The sequence below is a fragment of the Fusarium tjaetaba genome (genome assembly GCF_013396195.1).
Source record: "Fusarium tjaetaba strain NRRL 66243 chromosome Unknown NRRL66243_c0000030, whole genome shotgun sequence".
Classification (NCBI taxonomy): domain Eukaryota; kingdom Fungi; phylum Ascomycota; class Sordariomycetes; order Hypocreales; family Nectriaceae; genus Fusarium; species Fusarium tjaetaba.
Window position 1 is genome coordinate 399,740 of NW_023501226.1, and position 26,014 is coordinate 425,753.

The 26,014-nt window shown below is 48.8% G+C and overlaps 5 protein-coding genes across 5 annotated transcripts; 4 read left to right on the plus strand and 1 right to left on the minus strand.

The window, feature by feature from the left end:
* Positions 1-289: 289 nt before the first annotated feature.
* Positions 290-3,383, plus strand: FTJAE_1704 (RTA1; the record flags this gene model as incomplete). The annotated part of the gene is made up of 4 exons (XM_037347822.1): positions 290-341; positions 393-1,064; positions 1,230-1,240; positions 1,284-3,383. The coding sequence occupies 4 exons, from the start codon at positions 290-292 to the stop codon at positions 3,381-3,383; spliced, it is 2,835 nt and encodes a 944-aa protein (XP_037211272.1).
* Positions 3,384-3,812: 429 nt separating this feature from the next.
* On the minus strand, positions 3,813-5,758 carry FTJAE_1705 (cycloheximide-inducible CIP70 (cytochrome P450 family); the record flags this gene model as incomplete). The annotated part of the gene is made up of 8 exons (XM_037347823.1): positions 3,813-3,863; positions 3,921-4,306; positions 4,362-4,528; positions 4,577-5,084; positions 5,170-5,254; positions 5,306-5,397; positions 5,450-5,486; positions 5,537-5,758. 8 exons carry the CDS (start codon positions 5,756-5,758, stop codon positions 3,813-3,815), a joined length of 1,548 nt encoding a protein of 515 aa, XP_037211273.1.
* A 1,139-nt stretch (positions 5,759-6,897) lies between these two features.
* On the plus strand, positions 6,898-8,006 carry FTJAE_1706 (alcohol dehydrogenase; the record flags this gene model as incomplete). Its single annotated transcript, XM_037347824.1, has 2 exons — positions 6,898-7,111; positions 7,165-8,006. 2 exons carry the CDS (start codon positions 6,898-6,900, stop codon positions 8,004-8,006), a joined length of 1,056 nt encoding a protein of 351 aa, XP_037211274.1.
* A 384-nt stretch (positions 8,007-8,390) lies between these two features.
* Positions 8,391-9,399, plus strand: FTJAE_1707 (uncharacterized protein; the record flags this gene model as incomplete). The annotated part of the gene is made up of 3 exons (XM_037347825.1): positions 8,391-8,411; positions 8,458-8,651; positions 9,012-9,399. 3 exons carry the CDS (start codon positions 8,391-8,393, stop codon positions 9,397-9,399), a joined length of 603 nt encoding a protein of 200 aa, XP_037211275.1.
* Positions 9,400-10,980: 1,581 nt separating this feature from the next.
* FTJAE_1708 (appr-1-p processing enzyme family) lies at positions 10,981-24,354 on the plus strand (the record flags this gene model as incomplete). Its single annotated transcript, XM_037347826.1, has 7 exons — positions 10,981-12,064; positions 12,377-15,520; positions 15,583-19,091; positions 19,178-21,808; positions 21,884-22,288; positions 22,372-23,174; positions 23,595-24,354. The coding sequence occupies 7 exons, from the start codon at positions 10,981-10,983 to the stop codon at positions 24,352-24,354; spliced, it is 12,336 nt and encodes a 4,111-aa protein (XP_037211276.1).
* Between the last annotated feature and the right edge of the window lie 1,660 nt (positions 24,355-26,014).

Here is a 26,014-nt window from a genome sequence, read left to right on the forward strand (position 1 = left end):
ACTCCTGTATGTTCAGTTCTTGACTTCTTTTCCGTAAGTACTTCGATCTTAGACGAAGAGCCTTCTATTACGTACAAGCACAGCGCATCACTTTCGCCTTCGTTCAAACTTCTTTTTCTTAACAAGGATAATCCTTCTCAAGATTTTGTGTATTTCTCTACTTTTTGAAATGCCTCAATTAAAGAAGTATCTGGGTGAAGTTTACCTCTGGCAATATGTCCCCAGTCTCGTCGGATCAATCATCTTCACCATCCTTTTCGCCCTCGCAACGGCAGCCGTTGGGTACAAAATGCACAAGTCAAAAACACGTTTCTGTCTTCCATTCTTCCTCGGCGGTGTCTGTAAGGTTTTCCCTTTCCCCAAGTGTTTTTGTCCCTCTGACCTATCAATAGGCGAAGTACTGGGCTACTTCTTCCGAGCTCTATGCTACAACGCCACCGACTCTCTCCCTCTTAACATCATGCAAGCCCTCTTTCTCCTGCTCCCACCCGTATTCTTCGCCGCGACGCTATATATGGTTTATTCTCGTTTAGTCCGGGCTATCGGTGGAGAAAGCTGTTCTCTCATCTCTGTTCGCTGGACGACTCGACTTTTTGTCCTTGGAGATTTTCTCACGTTCAATATCCAGGGGAACGGCGGCGGATTGCTTGCGAATGCGGATCTTGTTCATATCGGAAACATCATCGTTATTACCGGCCTTATCGCACAGATCCTGCTATTCCTTGCGTTTGTAGCTTGCTGCGTCGTATTTCATCGACGGTTCAGGGTTCATTTGAGGCATACTAGCATCCCGGTCGCCGTCCGTTGGGAGGCATACCTGAATATGCTTTACTTCACGTCAGCTCTCATTTTAGTTCGAAATATCTTTAGAGTCGTCGAGTTCGCCATGGATAAGGAGGGATATTTGCAGCAAAAGGAATGGCCGACTTTTGTATTTGACTCGGTTTTGATGCTTTTGGTCATGGTGGCCTTCTATTTGAGATATCCTGATAATCTTCAACCGCATACGAGAGACTCGGCGATCGAACTCGTGCCGAAGGATGAGCCTCGATCTGGAGAAGCTGGTGCTTCGAATCAGATAGAGTGCAGATAGGTACTGAGTCCTATGTGGTAGCTATAAGCTCGGGGCTATAGGTCTCAGCTGCAGATAATGTATCTAGCTCACGATTTAGACATTAGCTTTTTTTTGTTTTACCGCACAGCATCACAATTTATCTTTACTATTTTAGGCGCCTTTTTGGTAAGCGCTCGTAGATCCTGGCTTGAAAACAGTCACCCAATAGACGCCCTCCGATTCAGCCATTTACCAGGATGCGATGCACAAGGCTGACTGCAAGTCTCAACTGACAGCAGCTGAAATGTCCTCCCCGCACCAAACTTGGCTTCTTCAGCTTCTTCAAATGGACCCTCTATCTATCATCAGCGGCTGCGCTGGCCTCATCTCGGCGATCGGAAGCCTGAGTATATCGATCAATACTTTCGTGCGCAGCTGTCGAGAGGCCCGCGGCGACTTAGACAGGGTATCGCGCGAGCTTCATTCGCTCCAAACAGTCCTTGAGCTCATCAAGGAAGACGCCAAAGATGACACGAAGCCCTTCCCACCCACGATCCAGCACCATGTATCGGCAATCGTCACAAACTGCGGCTCCGTGGTTCTCGAGGTCGAAACGTGTATAAAAAAGTATGGAGATGGACGGATTAAGAGCAGAGCTGCTTGGGCGATTAATGGCCAAGGCGACATGGAGAAGCTGAGGTCCAGCTTGGAAGCTCACAAATCCGCCTTGGAATTGGCCCTCGACATGCTATCTATATCTCTGACGAAAGAGATCAAGACTGATACGACGGAAATCCGCGAAGATACAGCTGCGATCAAAGACGACACTGCTTTGATTCTACTGCAGATTGAGCAGCTTCAAGCTCGGTTGCCCGATACCGCTGCTGCCCCGAATGATTATATTCTCCAGAAGTTCCTCGAGGATATGGCGACGTATACCGAGACGACCTTGGACGCAGATGTGCCCTATAGTGATGACATTAGCTCTAGGACTCTGTCTATTGTAGATGAGCACGATGAAAGTTCACAGGGATTTCCCAGGGACAATGAACTGATTACAAGATCTCAAGATACCGTTGTATTGGTAGTTCGTGAGTCGCTAGACTCATCAAATCCAGGAGATGCCCACGAAAGCAGCACTTATTATTATCCACCCGTGCATCCATATTCTCGCCCTAACGGAAATTGGCAATGGCCGAAAACGACAAGGGAGAATATTCCTCATCGCCCAAAGGGACCCGGTCCCGCATCTTCTTATCCCAAATACTCCATCGACAAAGAAGTTGCACTCGGCAGTGATCTCGAGGTACCTGGTTCGAGCTCCCCATCATTGGATTCTAGAAACGAAGAAACGCAAACCAAAGTTGCACCTTCGCCGACGCGAGTACAAAAGAACCCCACGGCTTCTGAATTTGCGCTGCTAGATGCTTTTGATCCTCTATGGCGTAAGCACTATGGCAGCTATCTCCAGGGCAGAGGACTATCAAATGACGCGATCAGAGGGAATCAGGAGTTTGTCATCGGTATTTTGAACGAAGTCAAGAAGGGTAAGATGCCATCCTGGCCCCAAGAGAGTTATCCATCGGCACCGTTGAACTATATCCGGGTGGAGAGTGACCGAGGTCAGCCGCTGCCATCGATACCTGCTCCTCAGCAATCGAATTCCCTCAGCTCGACTTCTCATCGATGGCCTCAACAATTGATGTCGTATACGATTGCAAGAGGAGATGAAGATGATTTCACAGCTACGTCCAAGACAAAAGACTTTCCAAGTCAAGAAGGGTCCCATATCGAAAGGTTTAGAGGCAACGTGGTTGTTGATATACCAGTACCCGACAGGATCCTTGCTCGTATTCCTCAGTCCTCCACCCTAGAACGAAAAGAATTCACACATTCGAGGTTCAGCTTCATTACTTGCCCGCCAAATGAGTTTGGAGCTCAGAATTATACATTGAGAGCCACACTATTTGCTCAGCCACGGCAGACGCAATTCATTTTAGTCGTGCAAATACGCGCTTACGATGAAGACTTTATACGGCGCTGGGATCTAATTCACAATTCCATCATATTTACCCAGAGGAAGCTTGAAGCTATTGGAGGGCAGCACGAATTCTGGAAGCGAGTTGTTGTCCATTTACATCTAGCTCATGGAACGAGATTCAAACACCGTAGCTTTGATAATCCATTGGTTGTTTTAGAGGCTATTGCAGGGAATCTGACACTCAGCGGCAAAGTCACACAAATAGGCTCTGAGGATCATGAGCCGATAGACCAGGACTCGTCAGCAATTGGAGGGCACCCGGTTTACGCCACCATGTCTGAGGTATGATTTATCACATAGCTGGAGAGAGTTGAAAACTTGTGCTGACCTTCAAAGTATACTGTCCAGTTACGCCAGCTCGGTTATTTATCCGGAGCGACAGTAGCCGCGGAAGTTCCAATCCAAGTTGTGGTAACAACAGCTCGGGTTCCAGAAAGCTCATCGAATATTCACTGGTTCGAAAAATGCATCCCGTGGACATTCGCCATCAACAAAGTCCTCCAAGCTGAACATGTCATAGATATGAGCGAAATACCCGAAGCCTTTCTATCTAGAACTGACTTTTTGTGGGACGTTTTAAGAAGAGACAGAAGTTTTCCTCTGTTCAAGTATAAGCCGTCTCCGGCTTGGAATTTGGAAATCTTCTGGTTTGAACACCTAGTTGCGGAACTTAAGGCAGACTTGAGGGTAGAACCCGCGTCAAAGAAGAAAAGTCTCTCACACCTCAATCGATTTAAACATGAGTTTCTTGGAAGGATCCGGAATAGACTGCAACCTTAATTAGTACACGTACTTAGCACTACTACTACTCATCCATCAACATACCATATGAGCAAACTCCATGTTAGGGTATCGTTCAGTAGCATCGCCGAAGTTCTTGACATCATATTGCAGCAATGCATGGGCCAGAATCATCTTGATCTCGTTTGCGGCGAAGAACCTTCCAGGGCATGCATGTCGACCATACCCAAAGGTCAAGCTGCTCTGGTTCACACTGACAAATTGGTTGTTTGCTGCTTTTTCAACTGACCCGCCGTCTTTGGCCTCAGTGCGAAGTCTGTAGAACCTCAGTGGGTCGAATTTCTCGGCGTGTGGGAAGACGTTGGAGTCGGAGCTGACCGCAACAGCAGGGATCTCTATTGTCACTCCGGCTGGGATGACCTGGCCGTTGGATAGGGTAAATGGTTTGAGGACCTTGCGCTGGAAGGAGGCTATAAGAAATTTGTTAGTGAGTTTGCCTGCTGAGACTATCAGGGTATGATTTACCCATGGTTGCAGGATGGACCCGAAGTGTCTCCTTGAGGAAACTGTCCATCTTCTTCATGGATTGCAGGGCGTTGCTCGTGAACTGGCCGCCGCTCTGCGACAATGCTTCACGGGCCTCTTCACGAAGCTCAGTCTGCAGGTCAGGCAAGGCTGCCAAATCATAGAATCTGTCCGGCTTTAGCAACATACTAATTCTGCAGCATGAAACGACTTACGCATTTGTTGCTGTCAGTGTCGTAGTGTGAACGGCGGCAAAAGTGAGACCCAGTTGCACCTTGGCAAGATTCTGGCTATTCTTATCAGGAAACCTGTCTTTTCCGTCAATGAGCCACTGCAAGAAATCATCCGGCTTCTCATATGATGGATCATTCATTGCGTCGGTTCTACGCTTTACCACCGGCTCCAGGAAGACTTCAGCTTCTGCAATCCGCTGGTACAGTTTCTTTACCTCGGGGAGGCTTTGGGCCCGGAAAGGTCGTAACCAAGGGCGCATGTTTTGAACGGCACGCTGGGCGCCCATGACTTCCATGGTGTAGTTGATGGCTGCGTCGAGATATTGCTCGGAGCGACACAATTCGGGGCCAATGAACATGCGACCTGATACCATGCCGACGATACGAAGGAGAGCGTGATGAATGTTGACTTCTGTCCAGTCATCGCATGGTGGCATGTTCAAATTCATTGAGTCTCTGACCTCACTTGCGATGATCAAACTCAGTCGGGCTTGGTATTGTTAGAGTGGTTCTATACTTCTCGCAGGCTCCAACTATTGGAAGCATCTGCCAATCAGATTTTCTTTTGAACTTACATAAAGATGGAGTCAATTCTCCTTTGATAGTATGTGCAATGATGGGTACTGATGTCTCGATCTTGGTGTATTTGGTTTCCATCGACTATTGACATTATTAGATGAGGAAGTCAAGGTGCCAAACAAGTATACGAACCTCATCAACGGCAGCTTCCATGCTTAAAGCAGAATCAGGAAGCTTCTTAAGCTCGGGGAGAAAGTCAGGTGAGATGACGATGGTCGGAGAAGCTAGAGACATTAGCTTCGATAGGACTTGTGATACTGGGCAGCAGATACATACTTCGCGATGTCGTTATCAGGAAAACGCCATCCTTGAACTGAAAGGTTGTGAGCTGTGTTTTCATCTCGAGTGAACGGGCTTTGTTACCTTCTGATACCCTGCTGAGTACAACTTCCTGGCTCCTCCCAAGTACGCCTGTCTGCGCTTCTCCGTGTTACCAAGCTCCTCACCGATGGTGGGGATGGTCCATAGTCGCAGTAAGTTAACGACTCTGGGAGCGACGGCGGCCATAAAGCAGGCAAGTAATGCAGTGACAAGTAGTGGCCATCGGTTGGCTACAAGATCGAGGAGTGATTGCGCGTTACCCATCGTGAAGACTTGAGACTAAAGTGGTTAAAAAAGATGGGTTAGGTGATAGTTGTTTAGAGATTCGTTCTTCGATGTTAGTAGATATGGATATTTCTGGGCACTCCCATAAACTTGAGTAGCGAGGCGTGAGTATAAATACTGAAAGGTACGACAGCGACTGGCGCGAACACGCGGCCAAGATCCGAAAATACATTCAGTCTCGGGAAGTTGTTTAATACCGACGGGCCCCTGCGTCATGATCGACACAACTACGGCGTAATAAGAACAACCCGATTGGATTTAACATTCTGTTGTAACACAAGAAGGCATGATGATAGCCACAGGCTCTGCTGAAAGGAGTAAGCGGTCTCACAGCTGCGAATACGCGTATAGCTGTCTGGGCTTAGAACGTCCCCTATCTTGCATTGCCTCGAAGCACTATAGCCATGTTGGCGGCGTATTAACGGCCTTAGATTTGAGTGCCTAGATTAAATTGATTTGTTTCATATGCTGTTTGTGTGGTGGATCTATACTTAGTCGTGATATTCATTAAGCTCGTGGGGCATGATCGACACCGAGACCGAAACCGAGACCGACTCTGACAGGCCATGTAACCACAATTTCGTCCACAAGCACGAATACAAGAAGCCAAGAGCTGCCGATCCCTCAGGAGTGTGACTCGACATCCTCTTTCCGACTACGAATCAGAGAACGCGCAACTTAGCCATAAGCCACAACGAAGACTCTACGATCGGCCGATGAGCAAAGGCTACGGTTCGACTTCCATAATCTTTAGTGCAAGAACTGTTCATAACTGCAGTTATCTATGGCCATTTCATCCACTGCTACATATCACTTGTTTCCAGCTTAGGAAGCCAACTAACCCAATACGCAGCTAAAACGTCATCAACTGCCAATCACGCTATTTACGCTGAACACGCCAAATACGCCGTACATACCGCTAAAACAAAGTTCCATGTTAGAACATCCCATTACCATCCGTCCCCAAGAGGGACTAATGAGATCAGATAAATCATGGAGATCAATACGTAGAATATATAAAAGGAAGATTGGCATTGTGATATGTTGAGTGACTTTCGTATTTTCACTACGACATTTCGATATTATACTCCCATTTCTAACCTTGTTTCTCTTCAACCATGTATTCCACTACATTCAAACAGTATTGGCTACCAGAGAAGAAAGGCTTCGACTCCCTGCAATTGAGAACTGTTCCAAAAGAGTCACCTCAGCTTGGCCAGATCTTGGTCCGCATCAAAGCTGTCTCTTCGAACTGGAGAGACGGTATTGTAGCCATCGGCACTTATCCGTTTCCCGGTCCCGACGCCCTTGTTCCTGGAAGTGATGGTGCAGGTAAGTGACCACTGGAACAAATCCCCACGTTATCAACTAACGAGTTTCAAAAGGCATCGTCGAAGCGATTGGGGACGGTGTGACTGAGTGGAAAGTGGGTGATCGTGTAGTCGCCAACTTCACACAAGAGCACATCGCGGGTCGTCTCACCCGAGATGTTGGCTTGACCCAGTTGGGCGGCGAAGCGCAAGGCCTTCTCGGGGAGTACTTCATCTTCCCACAGACAGGCGTCGTCAAGATTCCAGACTACCTATCCTTCGAAGAGGCTTCTTGTCTCCCATGTGCCGCTCTGACGGCTTGGAACGCCCTTTATGGACTAACTCCTTTACGGCCTGGCCAGACCGTTCTTCTGCAAGGTACCGGAGGAGTTTCCACGTTTGCGCTGCAGATCGCACACGCTGCTGGAGCCAGGACCATCGTGACGTCGTCATCTGATAACAAACTGGCCAAAGCGAAAGAGCTTGGTGCAACGTATGGGATAAACTATAGCAAGACTCCTGACTGGGCTGCAGAAGCTATGAGAATCACAAATGGCAAGGGTGTCGATCACATCATTGAGATCGGAGGGACCTTGACACTCCAAGCTTCTTTTGATGCGATTGGATTCAATGGCCAGATTCACTGCATCGGACACATCACTAATCCTGATCCGCTGGGTGCGGGCAAAGACCTTCGAGGTCCTGATGCTGCTTTCCTCGCGCTGGACCGTCTCTGTATTGTTCGAGGTGTTGTGGTAGGATCAAGGGAGCAGTTGCAGGATATGTTGGACTGTTTTGAAGCCAACAAGATTCGACCGGTCATTGACCGTGTGTTTTTGTTTGAAAATGCTAGGGAGGCGTATGATCACCTTTGGAGCTCTACGCATACCGGAAAGGTTGTTATTCAGATTCCATAGATGCTTGGCGTATTAGCTCTGTCTTGGGGAATAAATAGAATTGACTTATTGTTAACTTGAGTGCAACTAGATCTGTAATTGGATCACAAGTCTTGTAATTGCGCTGTAATGCCCGACATGTCGAGCTCTTGGTTGATGTAGATGGATGAAGGCCTTACAGTGACGACTAACGAATCACCGTAAGCTCCCCTCCACGGGTGCACATTCTTCCGACCCTCGCCGCTCCATTTCTTCGATGGCGTCAATCAGACACCTCCAACTTGATATTTACAGACGATGGAGGGAGATAAGCCAAAGAAGAGGAAAGGATCAAAGCATGACAAGACAGGCTGCTTGACCTGTCGCTATAGGCAATTATGTATTGCAACAAATATCCTTCCAGACATGCTCACCACCAACGCAGACGTAAGAAATGCACAGAGAATACGTTTCCGACTTGCGGAACATGTAGTCGACTGGACTTGGAATGTGTTCGAGATCCCATTCGTCGGATCGTTCCGCGTATTGGCGATCAGCCGCATTCAACTCAGTATCAGCCGACTCTGACTACACAGCTAGCTCCATTACCACTGAACCTGAACTCTCCCAAGAGACGCCAGGCAATGAACGATTACATCAGAGTCCTCTCGGAACTCTTGACTATAAGTAAAAACAATAAATCATTTTTATCTGGTTCGTCGTGTCTGGCCCTACCCTGGTTTCTGTTATGCTAAGGCTTTAAGAATTTCTCCCTTTGACTATGGAATCATCAGCACTAGCCGAGGCACTCATCGCATACTCATCCGGCCACATGTCACATTCAGACCCAAGCTACACTACAGTATCCCTCGCAGCAAGGTCTAGGGCCTTATGTGAACTATCAACGACTATCAGTCGGCCAGAACAAACTGAAACCGCATTATCCGCTTGTCTTATCCTGTTAACTTCTGAAGTGTGTTTTGGAAGTCATCAGAGCTGGTATAATCACCTCGTTGGCGCCAGACATCTAATTGACTGTGCTCAAAGCCAAGCTGATGGGTCGCTTGTCAAGGGAGCTCAGGCATTGAGGTTGACATCAGAAGGGCGATGGATTCTGCGCAACTTCGCGTACCATGATATCATCGGTAGTGTCATGTTGGGAACGAAACCTCTGCTCTGTCCCGACTATCTCAGGGATATAACATACGAGTTCGACACGTACTTGGGTGTTGCTTCGAAAATTCTTGTCTACATAGGTCAAACAACCTGTTTGAGCTTTAGCACGAACGATGCTGAGGTAGGCATCCACCCGTCAAGGAATTACCTCGGCGTCCAGCATGATATTGAAAGCTGGACATGTCCTGCTGGAACTCCGCCAACACTTCAGGCAGCAGCCTATGCCTACCGCGGCGCTGCGCTTATCTATCTTTACTGAAAGATGCGCCGCCAACTTGAAGTAGACACCAATTTCTCCCTCGCCTACGGGATGTCATTGAACACTTTGAATGCTAAGCTTAAGGCGACCGCGGAGGATACTTGGATTGTCTTGGGCAGGTACCCGAAAACGACGTTTCTGAGTCCTCGCTCCTGTTTCCTCTATTTATTGTTGGAGGAGAAGTTGGAAGGACTGATCAAATGGAATTCGTTCGAGCGAGACTGCAAGTGTCGTATGACAAGCGAATGTTTCGCAACATTTTGCGAGCTCTAGAAGTGTTGGAGGAGCTGTGGATTTATCGCCAGATTCAGAATGTCTTGGGCGGGAACCGACCTGATTGGGAGGATATTTTGAAGTCTAGCCCAGAGCCACTGCTTCTGACGTAAGGAAATACTTGGCAAGCCTTCAATATAACTACTAAGTACTGCTATCTACAAGCATCGAGTTGACGAGGGCTCGCTTGGATTCAGCCGTGATGCTACGTCAAAAGTTAAAGAAAGAATGTGAATAAGTTCTCTGTTCTGATTTAAGCTGTAGACCACTAGTCCCAATTGCAAATAACACACCCAACTGGGCAGGAATGTAACGCCATTCACCCATTGAAAGTATAATACTTCTTCCTCTTCCAGATAATCCGAATTCACATATAATGGTGCTCGGGTGTTTTTCGATGCCGATAGACTTGACCAAATAAAGGAGAGCACGGTAAGATAAGCACCGACAGGTTCATCTCATCGGTAGTTAGAACATAATATTGGATTAAGAGGGATAGCCGTACATGAAGACATTCCATGACATGAAAGGTTCAAAGCTTTCAGTGGCAAACATCAGGGTCTGATGTTCCTGTCAGGAATGTGACTGAAGCCATGGCTCATTATTGTCCACGTAGATTGTGTAAGTACGCGCTGAAATTTGTGACATAAATTTGTGGCTGCAGCTGATGAAAGCGTCAACCAATTGACTTATTTTGCTGCCTTAACGTTACCACTATTGACCCCCGCCGCATCAATAGACTGAAAAACTATCGACGGGTTGGGGTTGGACATGCAGTGAAATGCTCGCATCTGTTGTATTTCTTTGTGGTATGATGTATCCAAAGAGCGAGTGCGTAACTATCACAAGGTGTCATGTCACCGCAAGTTAGGAAATGCGGTAGCTGAATATAGTTGGTTCTCCAAGACGAGCCTTTGAATGCAAACTGCAGGCCCAGACACTACAAAAGATTATCTATCGCGGAGTGTGCACAGGCATAGCGTGGCAAAAAGGTGGCTAGCTGAGAAGTGAGACAGCAAATGAGCTAACTACTTCGGTATGTCTCAGAACTTGCCGAATAGTCTGGACCATGATTACCAGACACGCCACAAGGAATAAGCTGATGTCCAGGAACACGTACCTCCATTCGAGGTCTGGTACAATAATTTGGGCATATATTCACTCCACCCTGCTGTTCTGAAGCCAGAGGGTCTTCTTTAAGGCTTCTTACTCGAGTAAACAATCATTTGTACCCCGAAGGCGCCCTATCTAGACAACCTTTTAAAAGAAATTATCTATACATCATCCTTTCTTGCCGAAAAGATCACCATGGTCGACACGACTAGCCCTAAGCTTCACGTTATTTACGCTGGCCGTGGAGACGCGCTGGTACTTGAGCTTACCGTACCGAGTCGGGACGACCCAAATCGGCGCGAGAGGAGATTTGTCATCCTAGATGGTGGTCCTTCAAACGCTTCATTCCAAGGTGGCGCGGCTCCGTATTCAAAGTATTTCATCTCGAGTGTCAAGTCAATCTATGGTGATGGCCCCCTCCGCCCCTCGGCCATCATTAACTCACACACCGATGATGATCATTATGAGGGTATTCTGAAGTTGTTCAAGACTTCACTGCCTTCAGTTTATCAGGATCCCAAAGCTCTTCCGAATCCACCGCCGGACATGTTGTTTAATGGAGATTTTATTCTGCCGCGAGCTAGAGAGTTGAAGTCGTCCACTCTGGACAAGAAAAGAAATTCGCTAGCTTTAGATACCTTTAAAGAGGTTCTCAGTCCTAAGAAGTTTAAGGAAAGACTAAACGCTGCGGATAATAATCCTCTTGGAGATCAAGGAATTCAAATTGGATACCCCAAACTTAATGACTTGTTGATTTTTTCGCGAGATGATGGGAAAAAGAAAACTAAACTCGTGGACAACCTGGTCGACCTGGAGGCAGCGGCTGATGGAACTGGAAGATACCCCCGAGAGCTTCTTCGGTTGATCCCTAAAGTGGCCGATCTGGATGAGTCGAACACCAACCTCAGCAGTCTCGTCATGTGGACCGATCCGAATCTGACACAGGGTTGCATTGCCGCTACCGGTGACAATGTTGGCTATCGCATTGCGAAGCATCTTACTCCAACAACGATGGAAGTGTACAAGATCCAACATCATGGCAGTCTGCGAAACTCGCAGCTTGTTGGGAAAGATGGTAGAGGAAACTTGATTGGAGATGCTCAACATCTTAATCTCACGGACCACGCCGTTGCCATTGAATGCTCGATGCGCGAGCTTGCCGAACATGCCTGGGGGAGCGACTACGAGTTACAGGACGGCCACATTCCGTCAAATAGGTTGTCATTCTTCTGTCCTGCAGCTTTAACTCCGGAGAGACAGGAAACTCTCAAAGCTGCTTGTAAGCTCCTTGATGAAGGACTGAAAAGAAGCTTGACTGCGGTGTTACAACAAAGCAATGCAAATGATCAAGCAACAGATTATGATTGTTGCCAATGGCTTGGCAGTCTCCGAGCACGAGACGCTGAGTTCTTGCTTCACGCCTCCTGCCTGGACTCTCAAAGGCCACCATTAGATCCACCCGGCTGGCATCTCGGCGTCAGTCAAATCATGCTTCATGACGCAATATGGGATCACACCGTGGAGGGAGCGTACTCTGAGGTTAACAACTGATCCCCTAATGACAGAACAACTGCCCCTGATACCCCTCTAGGTAGATCGCACAATCTCCGCGCCGTAAACGCTTTCTTCAACTACGACACAGCACAAGGGCATCTTGTACCTTCGGATTACTGGTCACTCTGGTGCTGGCAAGGTACCAATATGCCTACGAAGTACTGGCTCGCTTATTACACCAATGCGGACTCGCTTCGTCGTGTGATGGACTTCTATAATCGTTTCGATTCGCAGACATATGTCGTTAGCGCTAATGGCAGTCACGGGCATCCTAGTCCCTCAGTAATTGCTGGCCTGGCGCTTGTGGTGGCTTCACGTGAGCAGCATCGCTGCCTCTTTGTCACTAGCGGCTTTGCATTATCCACGGAGCCAATCTACGGACTGATATACTGGGCCTACAGAGCCTCAAAGAAAACCGATGACGAAGCACAAGCTCTGGTAGAAGCCACCGTTGGAGCCAATGGATTCCTAGCCATAAGATGTCTTGCACATGGCGTGTATATGTCTATTGATGGCGGCAATGCTTTCAAGGGCACCGCAAGCGAGAGGGATTACCTGCAACGCTCCATCCCAGTGTCCATATCCGCCGGAGTGGATGGTTTGGATAGCCTGTACAAAGCTCTTGAGACCGACAAAACCGTCCTACCAAAACGCCCTGGCGGTGGTGCATTCTACATTATCCAGTGCAAGAATGATAGGTGGAATCATCTGACGCTTGACTTGAGCAACATGCCCAATGAGCCGCGGGTCGTTCCGTCTCAGCAGCCGCAACTACAAAGGGTCCAAGAGAGCTGGGAAACAGACAACCCACTTAACTTCGACAGCGATCATGCCGCAATCCATATTTGCCCTATAGGTTACGATGGGGAACCGTACACATTCTGGGTTCATGGCGATCCAAAGAGTGGCTATTCCTTTTCTTTCTTGCTACATGGCTCAAGATGTTATCTGTGCCTTTACTCAGATAAGCCAAACACATTCCTGCCAGATGTCTCGCAGTCACATACCTTCGACCCTGCTACTTTCGATCTAGTATTCCTTACCAAGGCCCAGTACGAAACACTGGAAAGCCAGCCAAATTTATTCCATGTTGAGCCGTTGCTCTTCTCTTTTACACAATCTCTTTCACCACCACTCATTATACCTAGCAATTTCGTGCAAGCTGGTTTGGGTTCCCGTTCACTTCTGGCAGATTCACAGTTGAACACGATTCGCCCTGCTCTCGAGACTCAGAATTCACTGAAGGTGCCATCCACTAAACTGAAAGCTACTCTGAATGCTTCTAAAGCTCCTATAAGGCCTGAAGCTGTCACTGTCCATACTGATCCGCCCGCCTCCATCGAGTCATCAGGGCAACCTCAGGTGAGGCTAGGACCTCAGACATCATCTCTCCAGGCATTCTGCGAAGTTGCGTCAATCCTTTACGACACACCTCCCCAACCATGGACTGTTCTCCATACCATGACTGTTCTGCTTGGTTCTCGAAACTTGGCTCAGCTCAAAATGAAGCATTCTCTTGAGACGGCCATATTCAGCGCAAAGATTCGCCCTGAAGCTATCACTGTGACATTCGATACGACAGGCTATAGCACCTTAGTCCGCGGAGCCAACATTGCGTTTATAGCCCCAACGAATGCTGCTGTCAAGATCAATGATGTTGCGTTGAGTGTCAAGGAAGGCCTCGTGCGTATTGACTGGCCACAAGGAAATGGGATCTCTGTCACCAATGATCTCATGCTCGGGGGTGATGGCACAATGTCAATCGGTTTCAAACACACAGTATTGCCATCAGACACCTCCCTACAGTCTTGCAGTCTCAAAGTGGCCCTGGACACGATATGCAAAAATTCCAGCCCTCCAATGGCCACAGATTGGAAGACACTGGCTTTGCCGAAGCTCCTGGCCTTCCTCACCAACCGCTCACCTCAAGAAATGACTGATTTCTTGATGGATCGCCTACCCGAGATCATGATTCATCGCCGTTTCCTGCAGCAGCTCGTAGATGTGAACCGTTCTACAGCGTTTGTCTTGCCATCGCCCATTGGCGATTTCGTTGTCAAAGAGGCCAAGCTATTTCCTAGCTCAGCGATATTGATAGATGCTATCAAGGAGGCAATCAGCGTAACAAATGCCCCAGTTAAGCTTGAGGATGTCAAAGTTACTCTTAAGAACGGTGGGATGCCGGGAGAGACAATCGTACTGACAGGTGGCGTCGCGATCTCTAACCTACTGCTCAACTTCGAAGTTGACATGACCAAAGCGCCACCCATCGAATCGCCGACCGCCACTGCCGTGTCATGGAAGTTTACAGCTCAGAAAGCAGATGAGCCGCTTCCTAACATTTCACAACTATGGAAGTCTACCAAACAAGGTGCTGGAGGGTTAGAGTTGAACGAATTCAGTCAAAAGAAATCACTCCCGTTTTCCTCATCTCCCTTATCCAAGCTCAAGTATAGTGGGATCGGGTTTATTGTGAGCCAGCCGGTACCTCGAATTGCAAAGTACAAGGTGGCAAGTATCTTTGCGGCTACATCTCTGAGCGACTGGCAAGGCTTGCTTCCCTCTTCTATTGGTCAACTTGTTCGCAAGGCTGATGGAAAAACGTCTTTTGACACAACGGCATATGTGGAGATTAGGAACCCCCTTGAGGCAAGCCTCCGTGCCTGGGCAGTTGTTATTAATTTTGAAGTGAACTTTACTGCCTCCTCACCTACGGGAACGCAACAGCCAGGACAGCACTATACAGTGGCTGCTAGTCTGGCAGCGGAACCAATTGCAGGAACATCTGCATATGATTACCATGTATCTATCTCGGGTTCCGACAATGGCGTAACGGTGCCTCAGCTCGCCCAGGCAGTCGGTTACAGCAAGGAAATCGCGACACTTACCGAAACTCTTCCAATGTTGGGTGCGCTGGAGAAATTGCATCTCAAATCCTTTCGTATCAGCTTGGAGCAGAGTCAAAAGTCAGCGGGCGTTATTAGCCCATTCACTCTTGGTGACTTTACACTAAGTGTAACAGTGCAGGATCTCCCAATCTATAAGAAGATCCACTTGATCACTGCTGAGGTTGCTCTGGAGTATTGTGACAACACATGGGAGGGTCGTCTCCATGCTGTGCTTGGTGTTGATAAGAAGCGACTCAAGGCGGATTTGATTTTACCCCAAGTCAATATTCCTGGTACGTCTGAAAAGTATCGTTCTAGTGAGAAACGCGCAATACTAAACGCTTTAAAATATTAGGCTACATCGAGATCATAGCACCAGAAGGGTTGAAGATTGGAGATGTTCTCAACTCAATTGACGTGCAATCCCTGGAACTAGAGCAGCTTCCATTTACACAGCTCGCCAACGCTGCCGCCAGTGTTAGTTTGGACCGTATTAGTCTTGACCTTGAAAGACAGGACACGTCAATCGTGGTATCAGGTGGAACACTCGAGTTGAGCTTGCTTGATCTGGATATAGCCCGCATCTCGATGTGTGATGCCAACGTCAAGTTCAAATGGGACACCGTACTTGATGAGAAGACGAAGCTGTCCCAACGCTTCGTGGCCGTTGCTGTGGAGGCTACCACGACGGATCGCAATTTTATAGCATCTGTGACTTACGATGCCTACAGCAAGACTCTCTCAGCAACCTTATCTACTGTTAAGCCACGAACAGTCAGTGACTTGATTAAGTTCATATTGCCGGACATGGGTTCCAATCAGCTTCTAGACATGGTAGGTGGGCTTGGAGTTACTGAAGCTGCAGTCTCCTTCAGCGCGAATGGTTTCAAGCCCACTTCGTTTTCCATTTCTCTGGTCAACCAGGAAAACATTATCGTCGACCAGGTCAAAGTAAACGAACTGGAAGTAAGTTATTTGGCCGCTGGGCAGGTAAGTCCGTCAAATGACAACAAAGTCGTCAGTGCGACCGAGAACCTCCTCACAGTCAGAGGTACGACGGTTGGCAAAGGCGTAAATGCGTCTATCAACCTACTCGCTACCTGGGCTACCGGAGCAACTACCACTATATCTGTTGTTATCATGCCTCTCACACAAGACACCGATGGAAGTTTGACGCTACCGAGCCTCGTGACCCTCTTCAAATGGCCCAACAAGCTTCCAAACACACAACTACCTCCAAATGCCCCAAACATCAGCTTCCTGAAACTCAATATCATACATGCTTCTGGAAAGGTGTCCTTCTTAGCAAAGAACAACAACCCTAAGTCTTCAGGCAGCGTTCAGATTGACTCCTTGACTATTGTGGTTCAGTCCCAGGAGAAGTACCCACTGCCCGATGTTCCTAATGTTACCTTGGAGGGCCTTTCCCTCAAGCTTGAATACGATCGGATGAGAACTGTGAATCCGTTCATGGGTAGTATCTGGGCGTACTTGAGGCTACCCAAAGATCTGATCGTGGGACTTCGGTACACGGCCACTCAACAAGGCAGCGGCTGGAAACATCAATACATCGGCAATCTGAGAATGAAGGATTTTAAGGCGGAACCAGACAAACTTCTTACGTTCGACTCCATAGTGAACCAGTATCTTGGGCCAAACCAAATCAGCATTCCGCCCACCGTCGAGCTTCCATCGCCTCTTGCTATGACACTTGTTGGTATGGCGTATACCTCTGGTGATAGGTTCGAGGTGTATGGAGGGAACGAGAATCTGGATAAAGTCATTGGATCATTTGGGGACTTGCAACTTAAGCTGACTGGAATCGGAGGGCGGATCATCAAGCAGTTGGGCCCAATCAACAAGTCAGTCGAGGCCACTGTCTACGGCTCACTCGTGCTTAAGTCCCTTACTTCCACAACAGCTGGAGCAGTTCTACATGTGGCCTCTGGCTCTGATATGAACGGCTTGTTGACGGCTGAGCTCCAAAGGTTAGTGGCAATTTCACCGACAGGATCTGTGACTGGACAGACAAACCCCCCGCTACAGAATCAGATATCGGATCTCATCGATGCTGTCGGGGGTCAAGTAGGAGTTTGGAAATCACTCGCACCCGGGATCACAAGGCCGGATATGTCTTTAGCTTCAGGCAATGCCTTTGCGAAGCTTCTAGTGGACTTCGGGCGGAGAAACATGTTCATCGCTGGCCGCATCGAGAGTATCGGACAGGCACTCTTGTGGATCCGTCACTATCCAGCCCAAAATGACACAAAAACCGGCAAGTCAACAGGAAAAGGGACTTTCGGCTACCTATTATGCGTCTCACTCCACAGTATCACAGCCTTATGGCCTTCCTTGGCCAACGAGAATGAGCTTGGTAGCAACTGGTTATCCTTTGACAACGTAGGGATTTCAGCTCAGATATCATCTGATGACATCTCAGCCACTGATATGCAAGCTCAGCTTGACTTAATCAACCGCGTCTTTCCTCCAACTGTCGGAAGTAAAGAGCCTCCAGCGAGCACCGCTTTGGCTGATGCCAAAACGAAACTAGAAGATTCAGCTGCGGATGTCTCCAAGAGTAATCCTTCTCCGAGTCCTGGATCCACAGCTGTGTCAGGGACAACGGCCAAAGACAATCCTTTGGTTCTCAAGGGCGCTCGTTTCCAAGCTCGTATCTTACTTGACGACCACACTATCTTGAGCAAGATGCTATCTCTCAGTTTTGATGGCGAAGTAGGAAAACAGCCGAAATTGACCTTTGAAGCATTGATCCCCCCAGAGGGGACCCCTGCAGCATACATGGTCACCGTCTCCGACTTCCGAATGTTTGAAGGATCTTTTGTCCTGCAGTACGCTCGTGGATCCTACATTGGTGGGACACAGCACAAGATCCAATTGCAGGGTCTTTTAATCTTCCATTTCGACGAGACACACAGATACCAATTCCTCGCCGAGTCCTGGACCAAGGAAGGAGAGACAGGGTTTGAGGTTTCGACGCCGGCCGTACAGTCGCAAGCATCCTTTCCGACAGTCGTTAGTGCTGCAACCAGCATGAATAGTGGCAACACAGTGTCACCAGCCACGCCTGCAGACCCTGTCACGTTACCTCTTAAGCCCATCGGTACGAGTTCACTTTACTTCCCACCGCCTCCGCCTGTAACCGGGCCTATCCCCTCCGTAAAGCCAGAGGACAACAGCAAGAATAGCCCAAGTACTGGTTCGGCGAGTACCACGGAGCCTCAAACCCTTGCATTCCCCGAAATGTTTGGCGTGTCTTTGAAGGTCTCCAAACTGAGGGGAACCATATTTGCCCCTAATACTGGAACTGCCCCATCTACCAAGAGGGTTTTCCACTGCGTGATACATGGGACGGTTGATGTTTTCGGGTTGTCAGTTATCGGACAGGTCGTGTTTATCGGAGCGTCACCACGAGCTTTGGTCCTATCCGTGTTCAATGAAGTCCCAATCAGCCGAGTCTATAGCGATCTCTTGAACGAGAAGTCTACTGGAGGGGTTTCGTGGCCCACTGAGTTTGACGATATCAAGCTCAAGTCAGCTCGCATCTATTACCTCAAGAGCGCAGATGGTAAAGATCAGAGTGTTCAATTAGATGGCAGCTCTGATAAGGTTGAGCATGCCGTATCGCTGATGTTGAAGGCGGGATTCAACATAGATGCTGATCTTGAGCTATTCGAGAAACCCTTTGTCGTCAATGTGGGCTTGAGCAAGAACGGTGTCATTATTAGCGGGTCTTATAACGGTGATATTGACTTTGGCTTCTGCGTGTTTACCAAGGGAGTCAACAGTTCTGGGCCGCGTGTGCAGGTGTCGTCCTTGAGTGGGAGGATGGTCAGTGGAAAACAGGTGAGTTTCTTCCATATCAATTCTTTCTTCTTTCACTCTACTATTTTCAACCTTGAATGACTCTTGCTCCCCCTTTCCGCCAATAGGTACCAGCAGAGAAAAAGTTCGAGATGGCGTCTGGCATGAGAATCCTAAACCATGATGGCTTCGGGCTTTCGCTCCAACAAAGTTCAGGAGTATGGATTGGTAAAGCCAGCTACAGCAACTCCATACCCCTCGGTGATACAGAGATCAAGGGTCCATTTGAGCTCACAATTCGATACGAGAAAGGCCGCTTCTCCTTCAATGGTCTACATCTCGAGAAGAACCTGGATATTGACATTGAAGAGGCTCTGCGCTTAGCCTCGAACAAAGTTGACACACAGTGTGAGAAGCTAGTCGGCAAGCTCTTCGACAAGGTCGTCAAAACCCGATTCACGTGGGATTTGAGCATGGGCGGCGTCAAGAATTCTGCGCTTACTGTGCTGATAGGCGGCAAATTCCACTTATCGATTTTGAACAGCACTGCGCTTGACGTCTCCTTCAAGCTGCCAGCTAACCTTGAAGTAGAACTGAAGCCCAATGTGTTTACGCTGAATGGGCTTTTGGATACCATTTGCACCTTTCTCAAGACGAATTCAAGCTTAGAAAGGTTGGGTGAGCAGATCTTGACGAATAAGCAGGACGCGGCGAAGCTATTTGGCGTCATGACACTCAAGAATCTCTCCAAGAAGGTCATTGCTGCGTTGCTTTGCCGCAGGATTACTCCACCCGAAATTTGGCCTGCTGTGGAAACCAATCTGCCACCAGATGACAAGAGCCCCAAGCCTGAAGGAAAGCCGCAGCCACATGACGAGCCGGAAAGCTGGTTTGAGAAGCTTAAGCGAGTCGTCCAGGTTGTTATTGAGGCTGTTGCCATTGTAGCCGCTGTCGCAGCCTTCGGAGAGATCTTTGCTGCGGTGAGTGAGTTCACAGCTGTAGCAGAGGAGACGCTATTGTTACTAGACAGAGCCATTGAGGTGCTAAGGACTATCAAGTCCCCAACTCCGGCCGACCTGGCTAAGCTGGCTGGCTATGCCAAGCTTCAGTCGGGTTACCAGGGAGCTTTAAAGAACGCTCCAGCCCAGATCGCACGTGCTGAAGCGCAGATCCGCCAGAACCTCAACCTGGCCAAGAAACCCGACGCACAGTTCTTGGCGAAGGATGGCAAGCTACGTCTGAGCAACCTTTCCACCTCGAAGCCCACAGTGTTTGTATCCGGAGCTACGGCGACCAAAATTGCCTGGGATCTTGTCCTGACAGCAACCAATACTCCGCCTAGTAATGATGACACCACGGGAGCTGTTCCAAACCGCTTGTCTATCGCAGATGGCCAAATCGAAGGCGGCAAGCCCATCGATGTGATACGCCCCGATCTGGTTGGTGCCAAGGAGGTCTACGCCTGGGCGCGCATGTCTTACACAGATTCCCTCGGCACTAATAGTCCTACGTTAACTACATTTGTATCCTCCATCTGGACGCCTGTTAATGTGGTGATTGTCAATGACGCGACTTGGCAGACTCATCTCAAGTCCGACTTCTCCCTCACTACGGATCCCACCGTGTCGGTGGCTGATGGGACCACTCTCCAGGCAGACTGGACTGCAGGGCTGCCGGCTGACGCAGTTAAAACTATCGTGGGTAGATATACAGACATTGGAAAGCTACAGTGGGAGGTAGTAGCTAGTCTATCTCAAAACCCTGAGGAGAGGAGTCCTGGCATTGAGCTCAGTCGCGAGTCGGTTGTGCCGGCCACCATTACCAAATGGGCCAAAAAGGTCGATCCAAATCTCCTAGGCACGTCTCTGGCTGGAAACAACAACACCATTATCCCTCGCGCGACCGTCTTTGTGCATGTTCGTGCCGTGCTTGATGTCAGTCTGACAGGATCACGTCTGACGGCGCCGTGGCGAACAGGTCAAAAGCTAGCTCCTAAGAACATGCTAGGCCCTGGTGAGTGGCTGAGAGTTGGTGACTACTTGGTGGCGGCGAACGGCAAGCTACGTTTCGTGCTTCAGCCTGATGGCAGTTTTGTCTTGCTCCAGATCCTGGGGACAAACACGAAGCAACTGTGGTCCAGCAACACACCGTGCTCCAGCTCAGACGCCCAAAGGCAGAGAGTCATGATGCTTGAAAGTGGAAATCTCCAGCTACAGGTAATGGCGCCGGACGACGTGTCCGTCCAAGTGGTTCGTTGGGCAAGTAATACGGATACCAAGCCCTCCAACGCAGGCGCAAGTCTCGTGCTGCAAGAAGACGGAAGGGCTCAGATTTACGAAAGTGATGGCAAATCAATCTTATGGACGACGGGAACAAAAGCGCTCTGGCCACCGTCTCAAAAAGATCGTTTGCAGGTGGGTGAAGTCCTCTACGCGGGCGACCGGCTCGTGTCGCCGAACGGGAGATTTGTGCTCGTTTTCCAGGGCGATGGCAACTTTGTAATATATGATGGGAGCAAGCCGATTTGGGCCATCGATACCTCGCCGTTTTACAAGCCACGTACTGTACAGATGCTGGATGATGACAACTTGGTCGTGGATCGAGAGTACGCTACGTGGACGTCAGGAACGCGTAGGAGGCTTGGAGGGGGCCATGGGTCTCTTATTATGCGAGATGATGGTGCGGCTGTGATTGTATCGGATGGGACAATTATATGGGCTACCAAAGGGGGTTTGGTCCAGCCTTGGGAGCCGGTTGATGTGAGTCGCACTCCTATTTACTCTTACGTGGCTCTCAAGTTCGAGCACGAAAACTGACTCGTATATCCCATCTAGCTTACGCCGTGCAAGCAACCAGGAGATATTCTCCGGCCAGGAGAGTTCCTCGCCAAAGGGCAATCACTTTTGTCCTCCAACAGCGCCGTCTCTGCCACACTACAGACGGATGGTAACTTTGTCCTATCCTGGAAGGCCGCTTCCAATGCGGAAAGATTAGTGTTGTGGACAACATCCACGACTTTGAACTCAATTACACGACTGTGCTTCGGCCTAGTGCCGCGTCAGCTAAATCTCTACGGCGCTGGAGCTCAGGTCTCTTGGTCGCCACAGAGAGACCGAGAATGGGGTGCCGACCAAGTTCTCCGTGTCAGTAACGACGGAAACCTTGCCATTCTGTCCGAGGCTGCAGACCCATACGACTACTCGGGTAAGACCAATCGACAATGGAGTACTGGAACATCGGTATGTGCAGAAGATGATTGACCCTAAATGCTGATGTACAGGAAATTGGGAAGATTTGCTTACGCAAGTGCTTGCAATTATAGTTACCCGTACTGCCAAATAAGGACACCAACGCTCTCCTAACCGGTCAAGGGGTGCTCCTCGGCCAGAGTATCACCTCAACAAATGGTAAATACAGCTTCAGTTTCAATAAAGCTGGTGAGATGATCATCGCAACGGTCAGTGGCTATAAGCCTACCGTCAATTTTGCTTGGAACCCCCGCGGAGACCAAGGAACCCGAACAAACTCTACTATGCTCTCCTTTACCACGGACGGCTACCTGGAGCTGAAAGACACCACCTCGCAGATCTGGCGTGAAGGCCCCGGTCAGAAGAGTGGGCCAGGTCGCATAGTTGGTTTCTGTATGCGTGATGACGGTCTTGCTGTCGTGCAAGTTATGGAGACAAATGTCCAGGGAGGAGAGATTCTCTGGACCCTGCCTCAGCCCGTTGGCGATCGGATTACCACTGGCCAGAAGCTTTGTGTAAACCAACGTCTGCGCTCATCCAACGGTGCATATGAGTTCATCCTTCAGGGCGACTGCAATATAGTGCTGTACCGGTTCCGCAAGCCGGACATCATCCGCCCGTCGCAAAACGAGGCCATATGGGTGTCACAAACCTGGGACTCAAGTGACCACCCGGATAGACTTATCATGCAACCCGATGGGAACCTAGTGGCCTACAAACAGGGCTGGGGTGGGAACAGAGCTTTTTGGAGTACGCAGACCATGGTTGCAGGTGGCGGGCCTGTGAAGCGCATGCTGGTGTTGCAGGATGATGGTAATCTTGTGTTGATGGAAGAGGGGAGTGGTAAAGTTGTTTGGAATACCGGTACAAAGGGGAAGTAAGCATGCGGAAATGCGTGTGTGAGGCGCGTGATGTGAACATTAACTGTAGGGAGGATATGCGGAAATGCGATACGAAGCTTTACTATTCAGAGTTCTTTTGAAACATTAAATGTACAGAGATATAGTGGAATCTATTGTTTTCGTATCCTTGGCAGAAAGGTGGCATTGCGAGCTCCTTAGAGTAACCGAGATACACTCATACTTTCGTCCCTCGATTATAGGTCTTACGCACATCCAATTTAACTAGGTATACTTCAAGCGTCTCTCGTCTCATTCAGAAAACGCCAGGCCTACTGTTACCGTGTCGGGAAATTTATGGTCCTTAACGTTCCCCGCTTCTGCAACATGTGATCCTAAACACGGTAAGATTTGCAAATACTTGCTACATGATCACTTTCTTACTGTTCAGTAACTAGCTTTCCTGAGTCATTCTTCTTCACTGGGCAAGCACCATCTTTCAGCATGACCGCCAAAACCCCTCACATTCCCCACATCCACCTTCTGTGCATGGAAGAACAATTCAGCGATGCCTTTAACGTTGCCCGCAAGAGCCGCAAGCTGCCCGACTCCGTCTCAATCGAGATTCACAATTGCGCTTTATCCCAACTCTCAGGAAAAGTCAAATTCGACACCGTCGTCTCGCCCGCCAACTCCTATGGTCGTCTTGACGGCGCCTTTGACGACGCTATTTCTCGACAGTTCTCACCCCGCGATGATTACCATGCTCTCACTGGCGTTGCCCAAGCTCAGCTGTACAAGACGTGGCGTGGTTTCGCACCGCCCGGGACATGTACTTTGGTCGAAATCCCAAAGGATTTTGAAGCAAGATCACGGAATGTCTATGGGACACGTCGTGTTGCGCTTTGTCCGACCATGCGGATGCCTGCTGAGGTGAGATGGGATAAGGAGGTTATTTATGAGTGTATCTGGAGTTTGCTCTGTGCGATCGACAACCATAATCGCGATGCGTCTGAACTTGATCGGATTGAGAGTGTTCTTATGACTCCATTGGCAACAGGTGTTGGAAGGGTTAGTCCGGAGAAGTGGGCGTTGCAAACTGTTCTGGCGATGAAGCATTTTGTCGAGGCTTCTGAGAATCCGGAGAAATGGAGCTCTTTGCAGTGGGCTGATCTCGGCAGAACTTGTGCGGAGACGCAGCTCACCTGGACAAAATAGAGGAACTCTCGTTCAAGTTACGGATGGTGTTACGTCAATACCCATCATGTATAAAGCTTTTAGTTGACCTTGGTTATGTTCGCAAAATCCTTGTCATGACCGGACTGATGCCTACTCCATATCGGAGAGGCACGATCTTCAGCTCTCTCAACACACAACGTTGCTCTCCCGCATTTCAGTCTCTCTGATCTGGTCGCACATACCAGTAATACCATCTTTGCCATATTTGATGTAACGCACAATCCTCATAAGGAATCCTATCAAAGTTATTCTTCCACCTGCAATTGTCGCACTCCAAGACACCATCGGCTGCACAGCCCTCCAATGTTTCATGATCACAGGTAATCTTTGAGTAACAGCGCGCATGCAGTTTCCGATAGGGAGACGAACGCTCACAAAATCCATGTCCGGCAATGAGATCAGGACATTTTGCACATTTCCAGCGTTCTGCAAGAGTTTCAGGAGCGAAGTGGCTGTAACAATCGTCCAGTTGGAAAGAACGTGATGCTTTGAGGTTGTTGACAAATTCGTCAAGCTGGGGATCTTTAGCGTCCCATGAGGCATCCTTGCTTCGTAGATATACCTCAAAAGACAAGCGTAATAGGGGCAAAAGTAGGTCTGATACGCCTTGTCCGACAGCTTCGGGAGATGCCTTTAAGCGCTGTTCATTACGCACGAAGTATTTCAACGAATGGAACGAAAATCTCATAATTGCGTACTCGCCAGCACCTACACGAAAGTCATTAGCATTAGCCATTCCTGTGACAAAGCGTTCTTACGATCTGTGATGGTGGTGGCCTTTGAAGCAGCGATGAAAAGACAGGACAACATAGAAAGTATGATTTTGAAGGCTTCATAGGTCTCTGCCCTCGAGCCTCCTCTCGTCAGGCTGAAATATTCAGTAACTGAGTCTCGAAATTCCTTTAAGTAGCTCGATCCACAAACATAGATCGCGTTAGCGCGGGTATCGTGTAGTTGCGAGTAGAATTTACTGAGACCACTCAGGGATTGGTCCTGAATAGAGTCAAGATATCGGCGGCCGTTGGTTGATACTGGGAGCTCCAACCCCCACGACAAAAGCTCTAAACAACAGGTGTGCCATTTGCTTTCGTCGCCCTGCTTTTCGCAGTAATTTCCCATGAGTGGAAATTTGCAGCCATGGCAGTAAAATGCAACTTCTCGGCAGAAATGTAGCATGCAGTAAATAACACCATTCTGCTGTTGATAATCACTATCCTTGGCGAAAACGATTTCGCATCGGTCGCACGTGAAGTGGTTTGCATGATACCGACGACCAAGGGCTGTTACGAAGTCACCTATTATGGGCTGCAGGCACTTGAAGCACTGAACATCCTGTCGGCGACTGTAGTCATCCCTACATAGCGGTTTTGGTGGGATGCCGTTTCCTTCTTGCAATAGGTGATACCCGCTTTCGAGAGGAACCCCACAGTCCTGAAATTGCTGTTATAATCTCAGACATATGGGACAGTCCAATTGTAGTACTTACATAGCATTTTAAACATCCGACATGCCATGTCCCTCCTAATGCTCTCATATGATCCTTTGCAATGCTACGGAGACAGCCGTAGCAAGTAGTTGTGCTAGCCAGCAGAACAGGCCGGATTATTTGCAAGTCTGTCCAGTTGCCAGACTCTTGCTT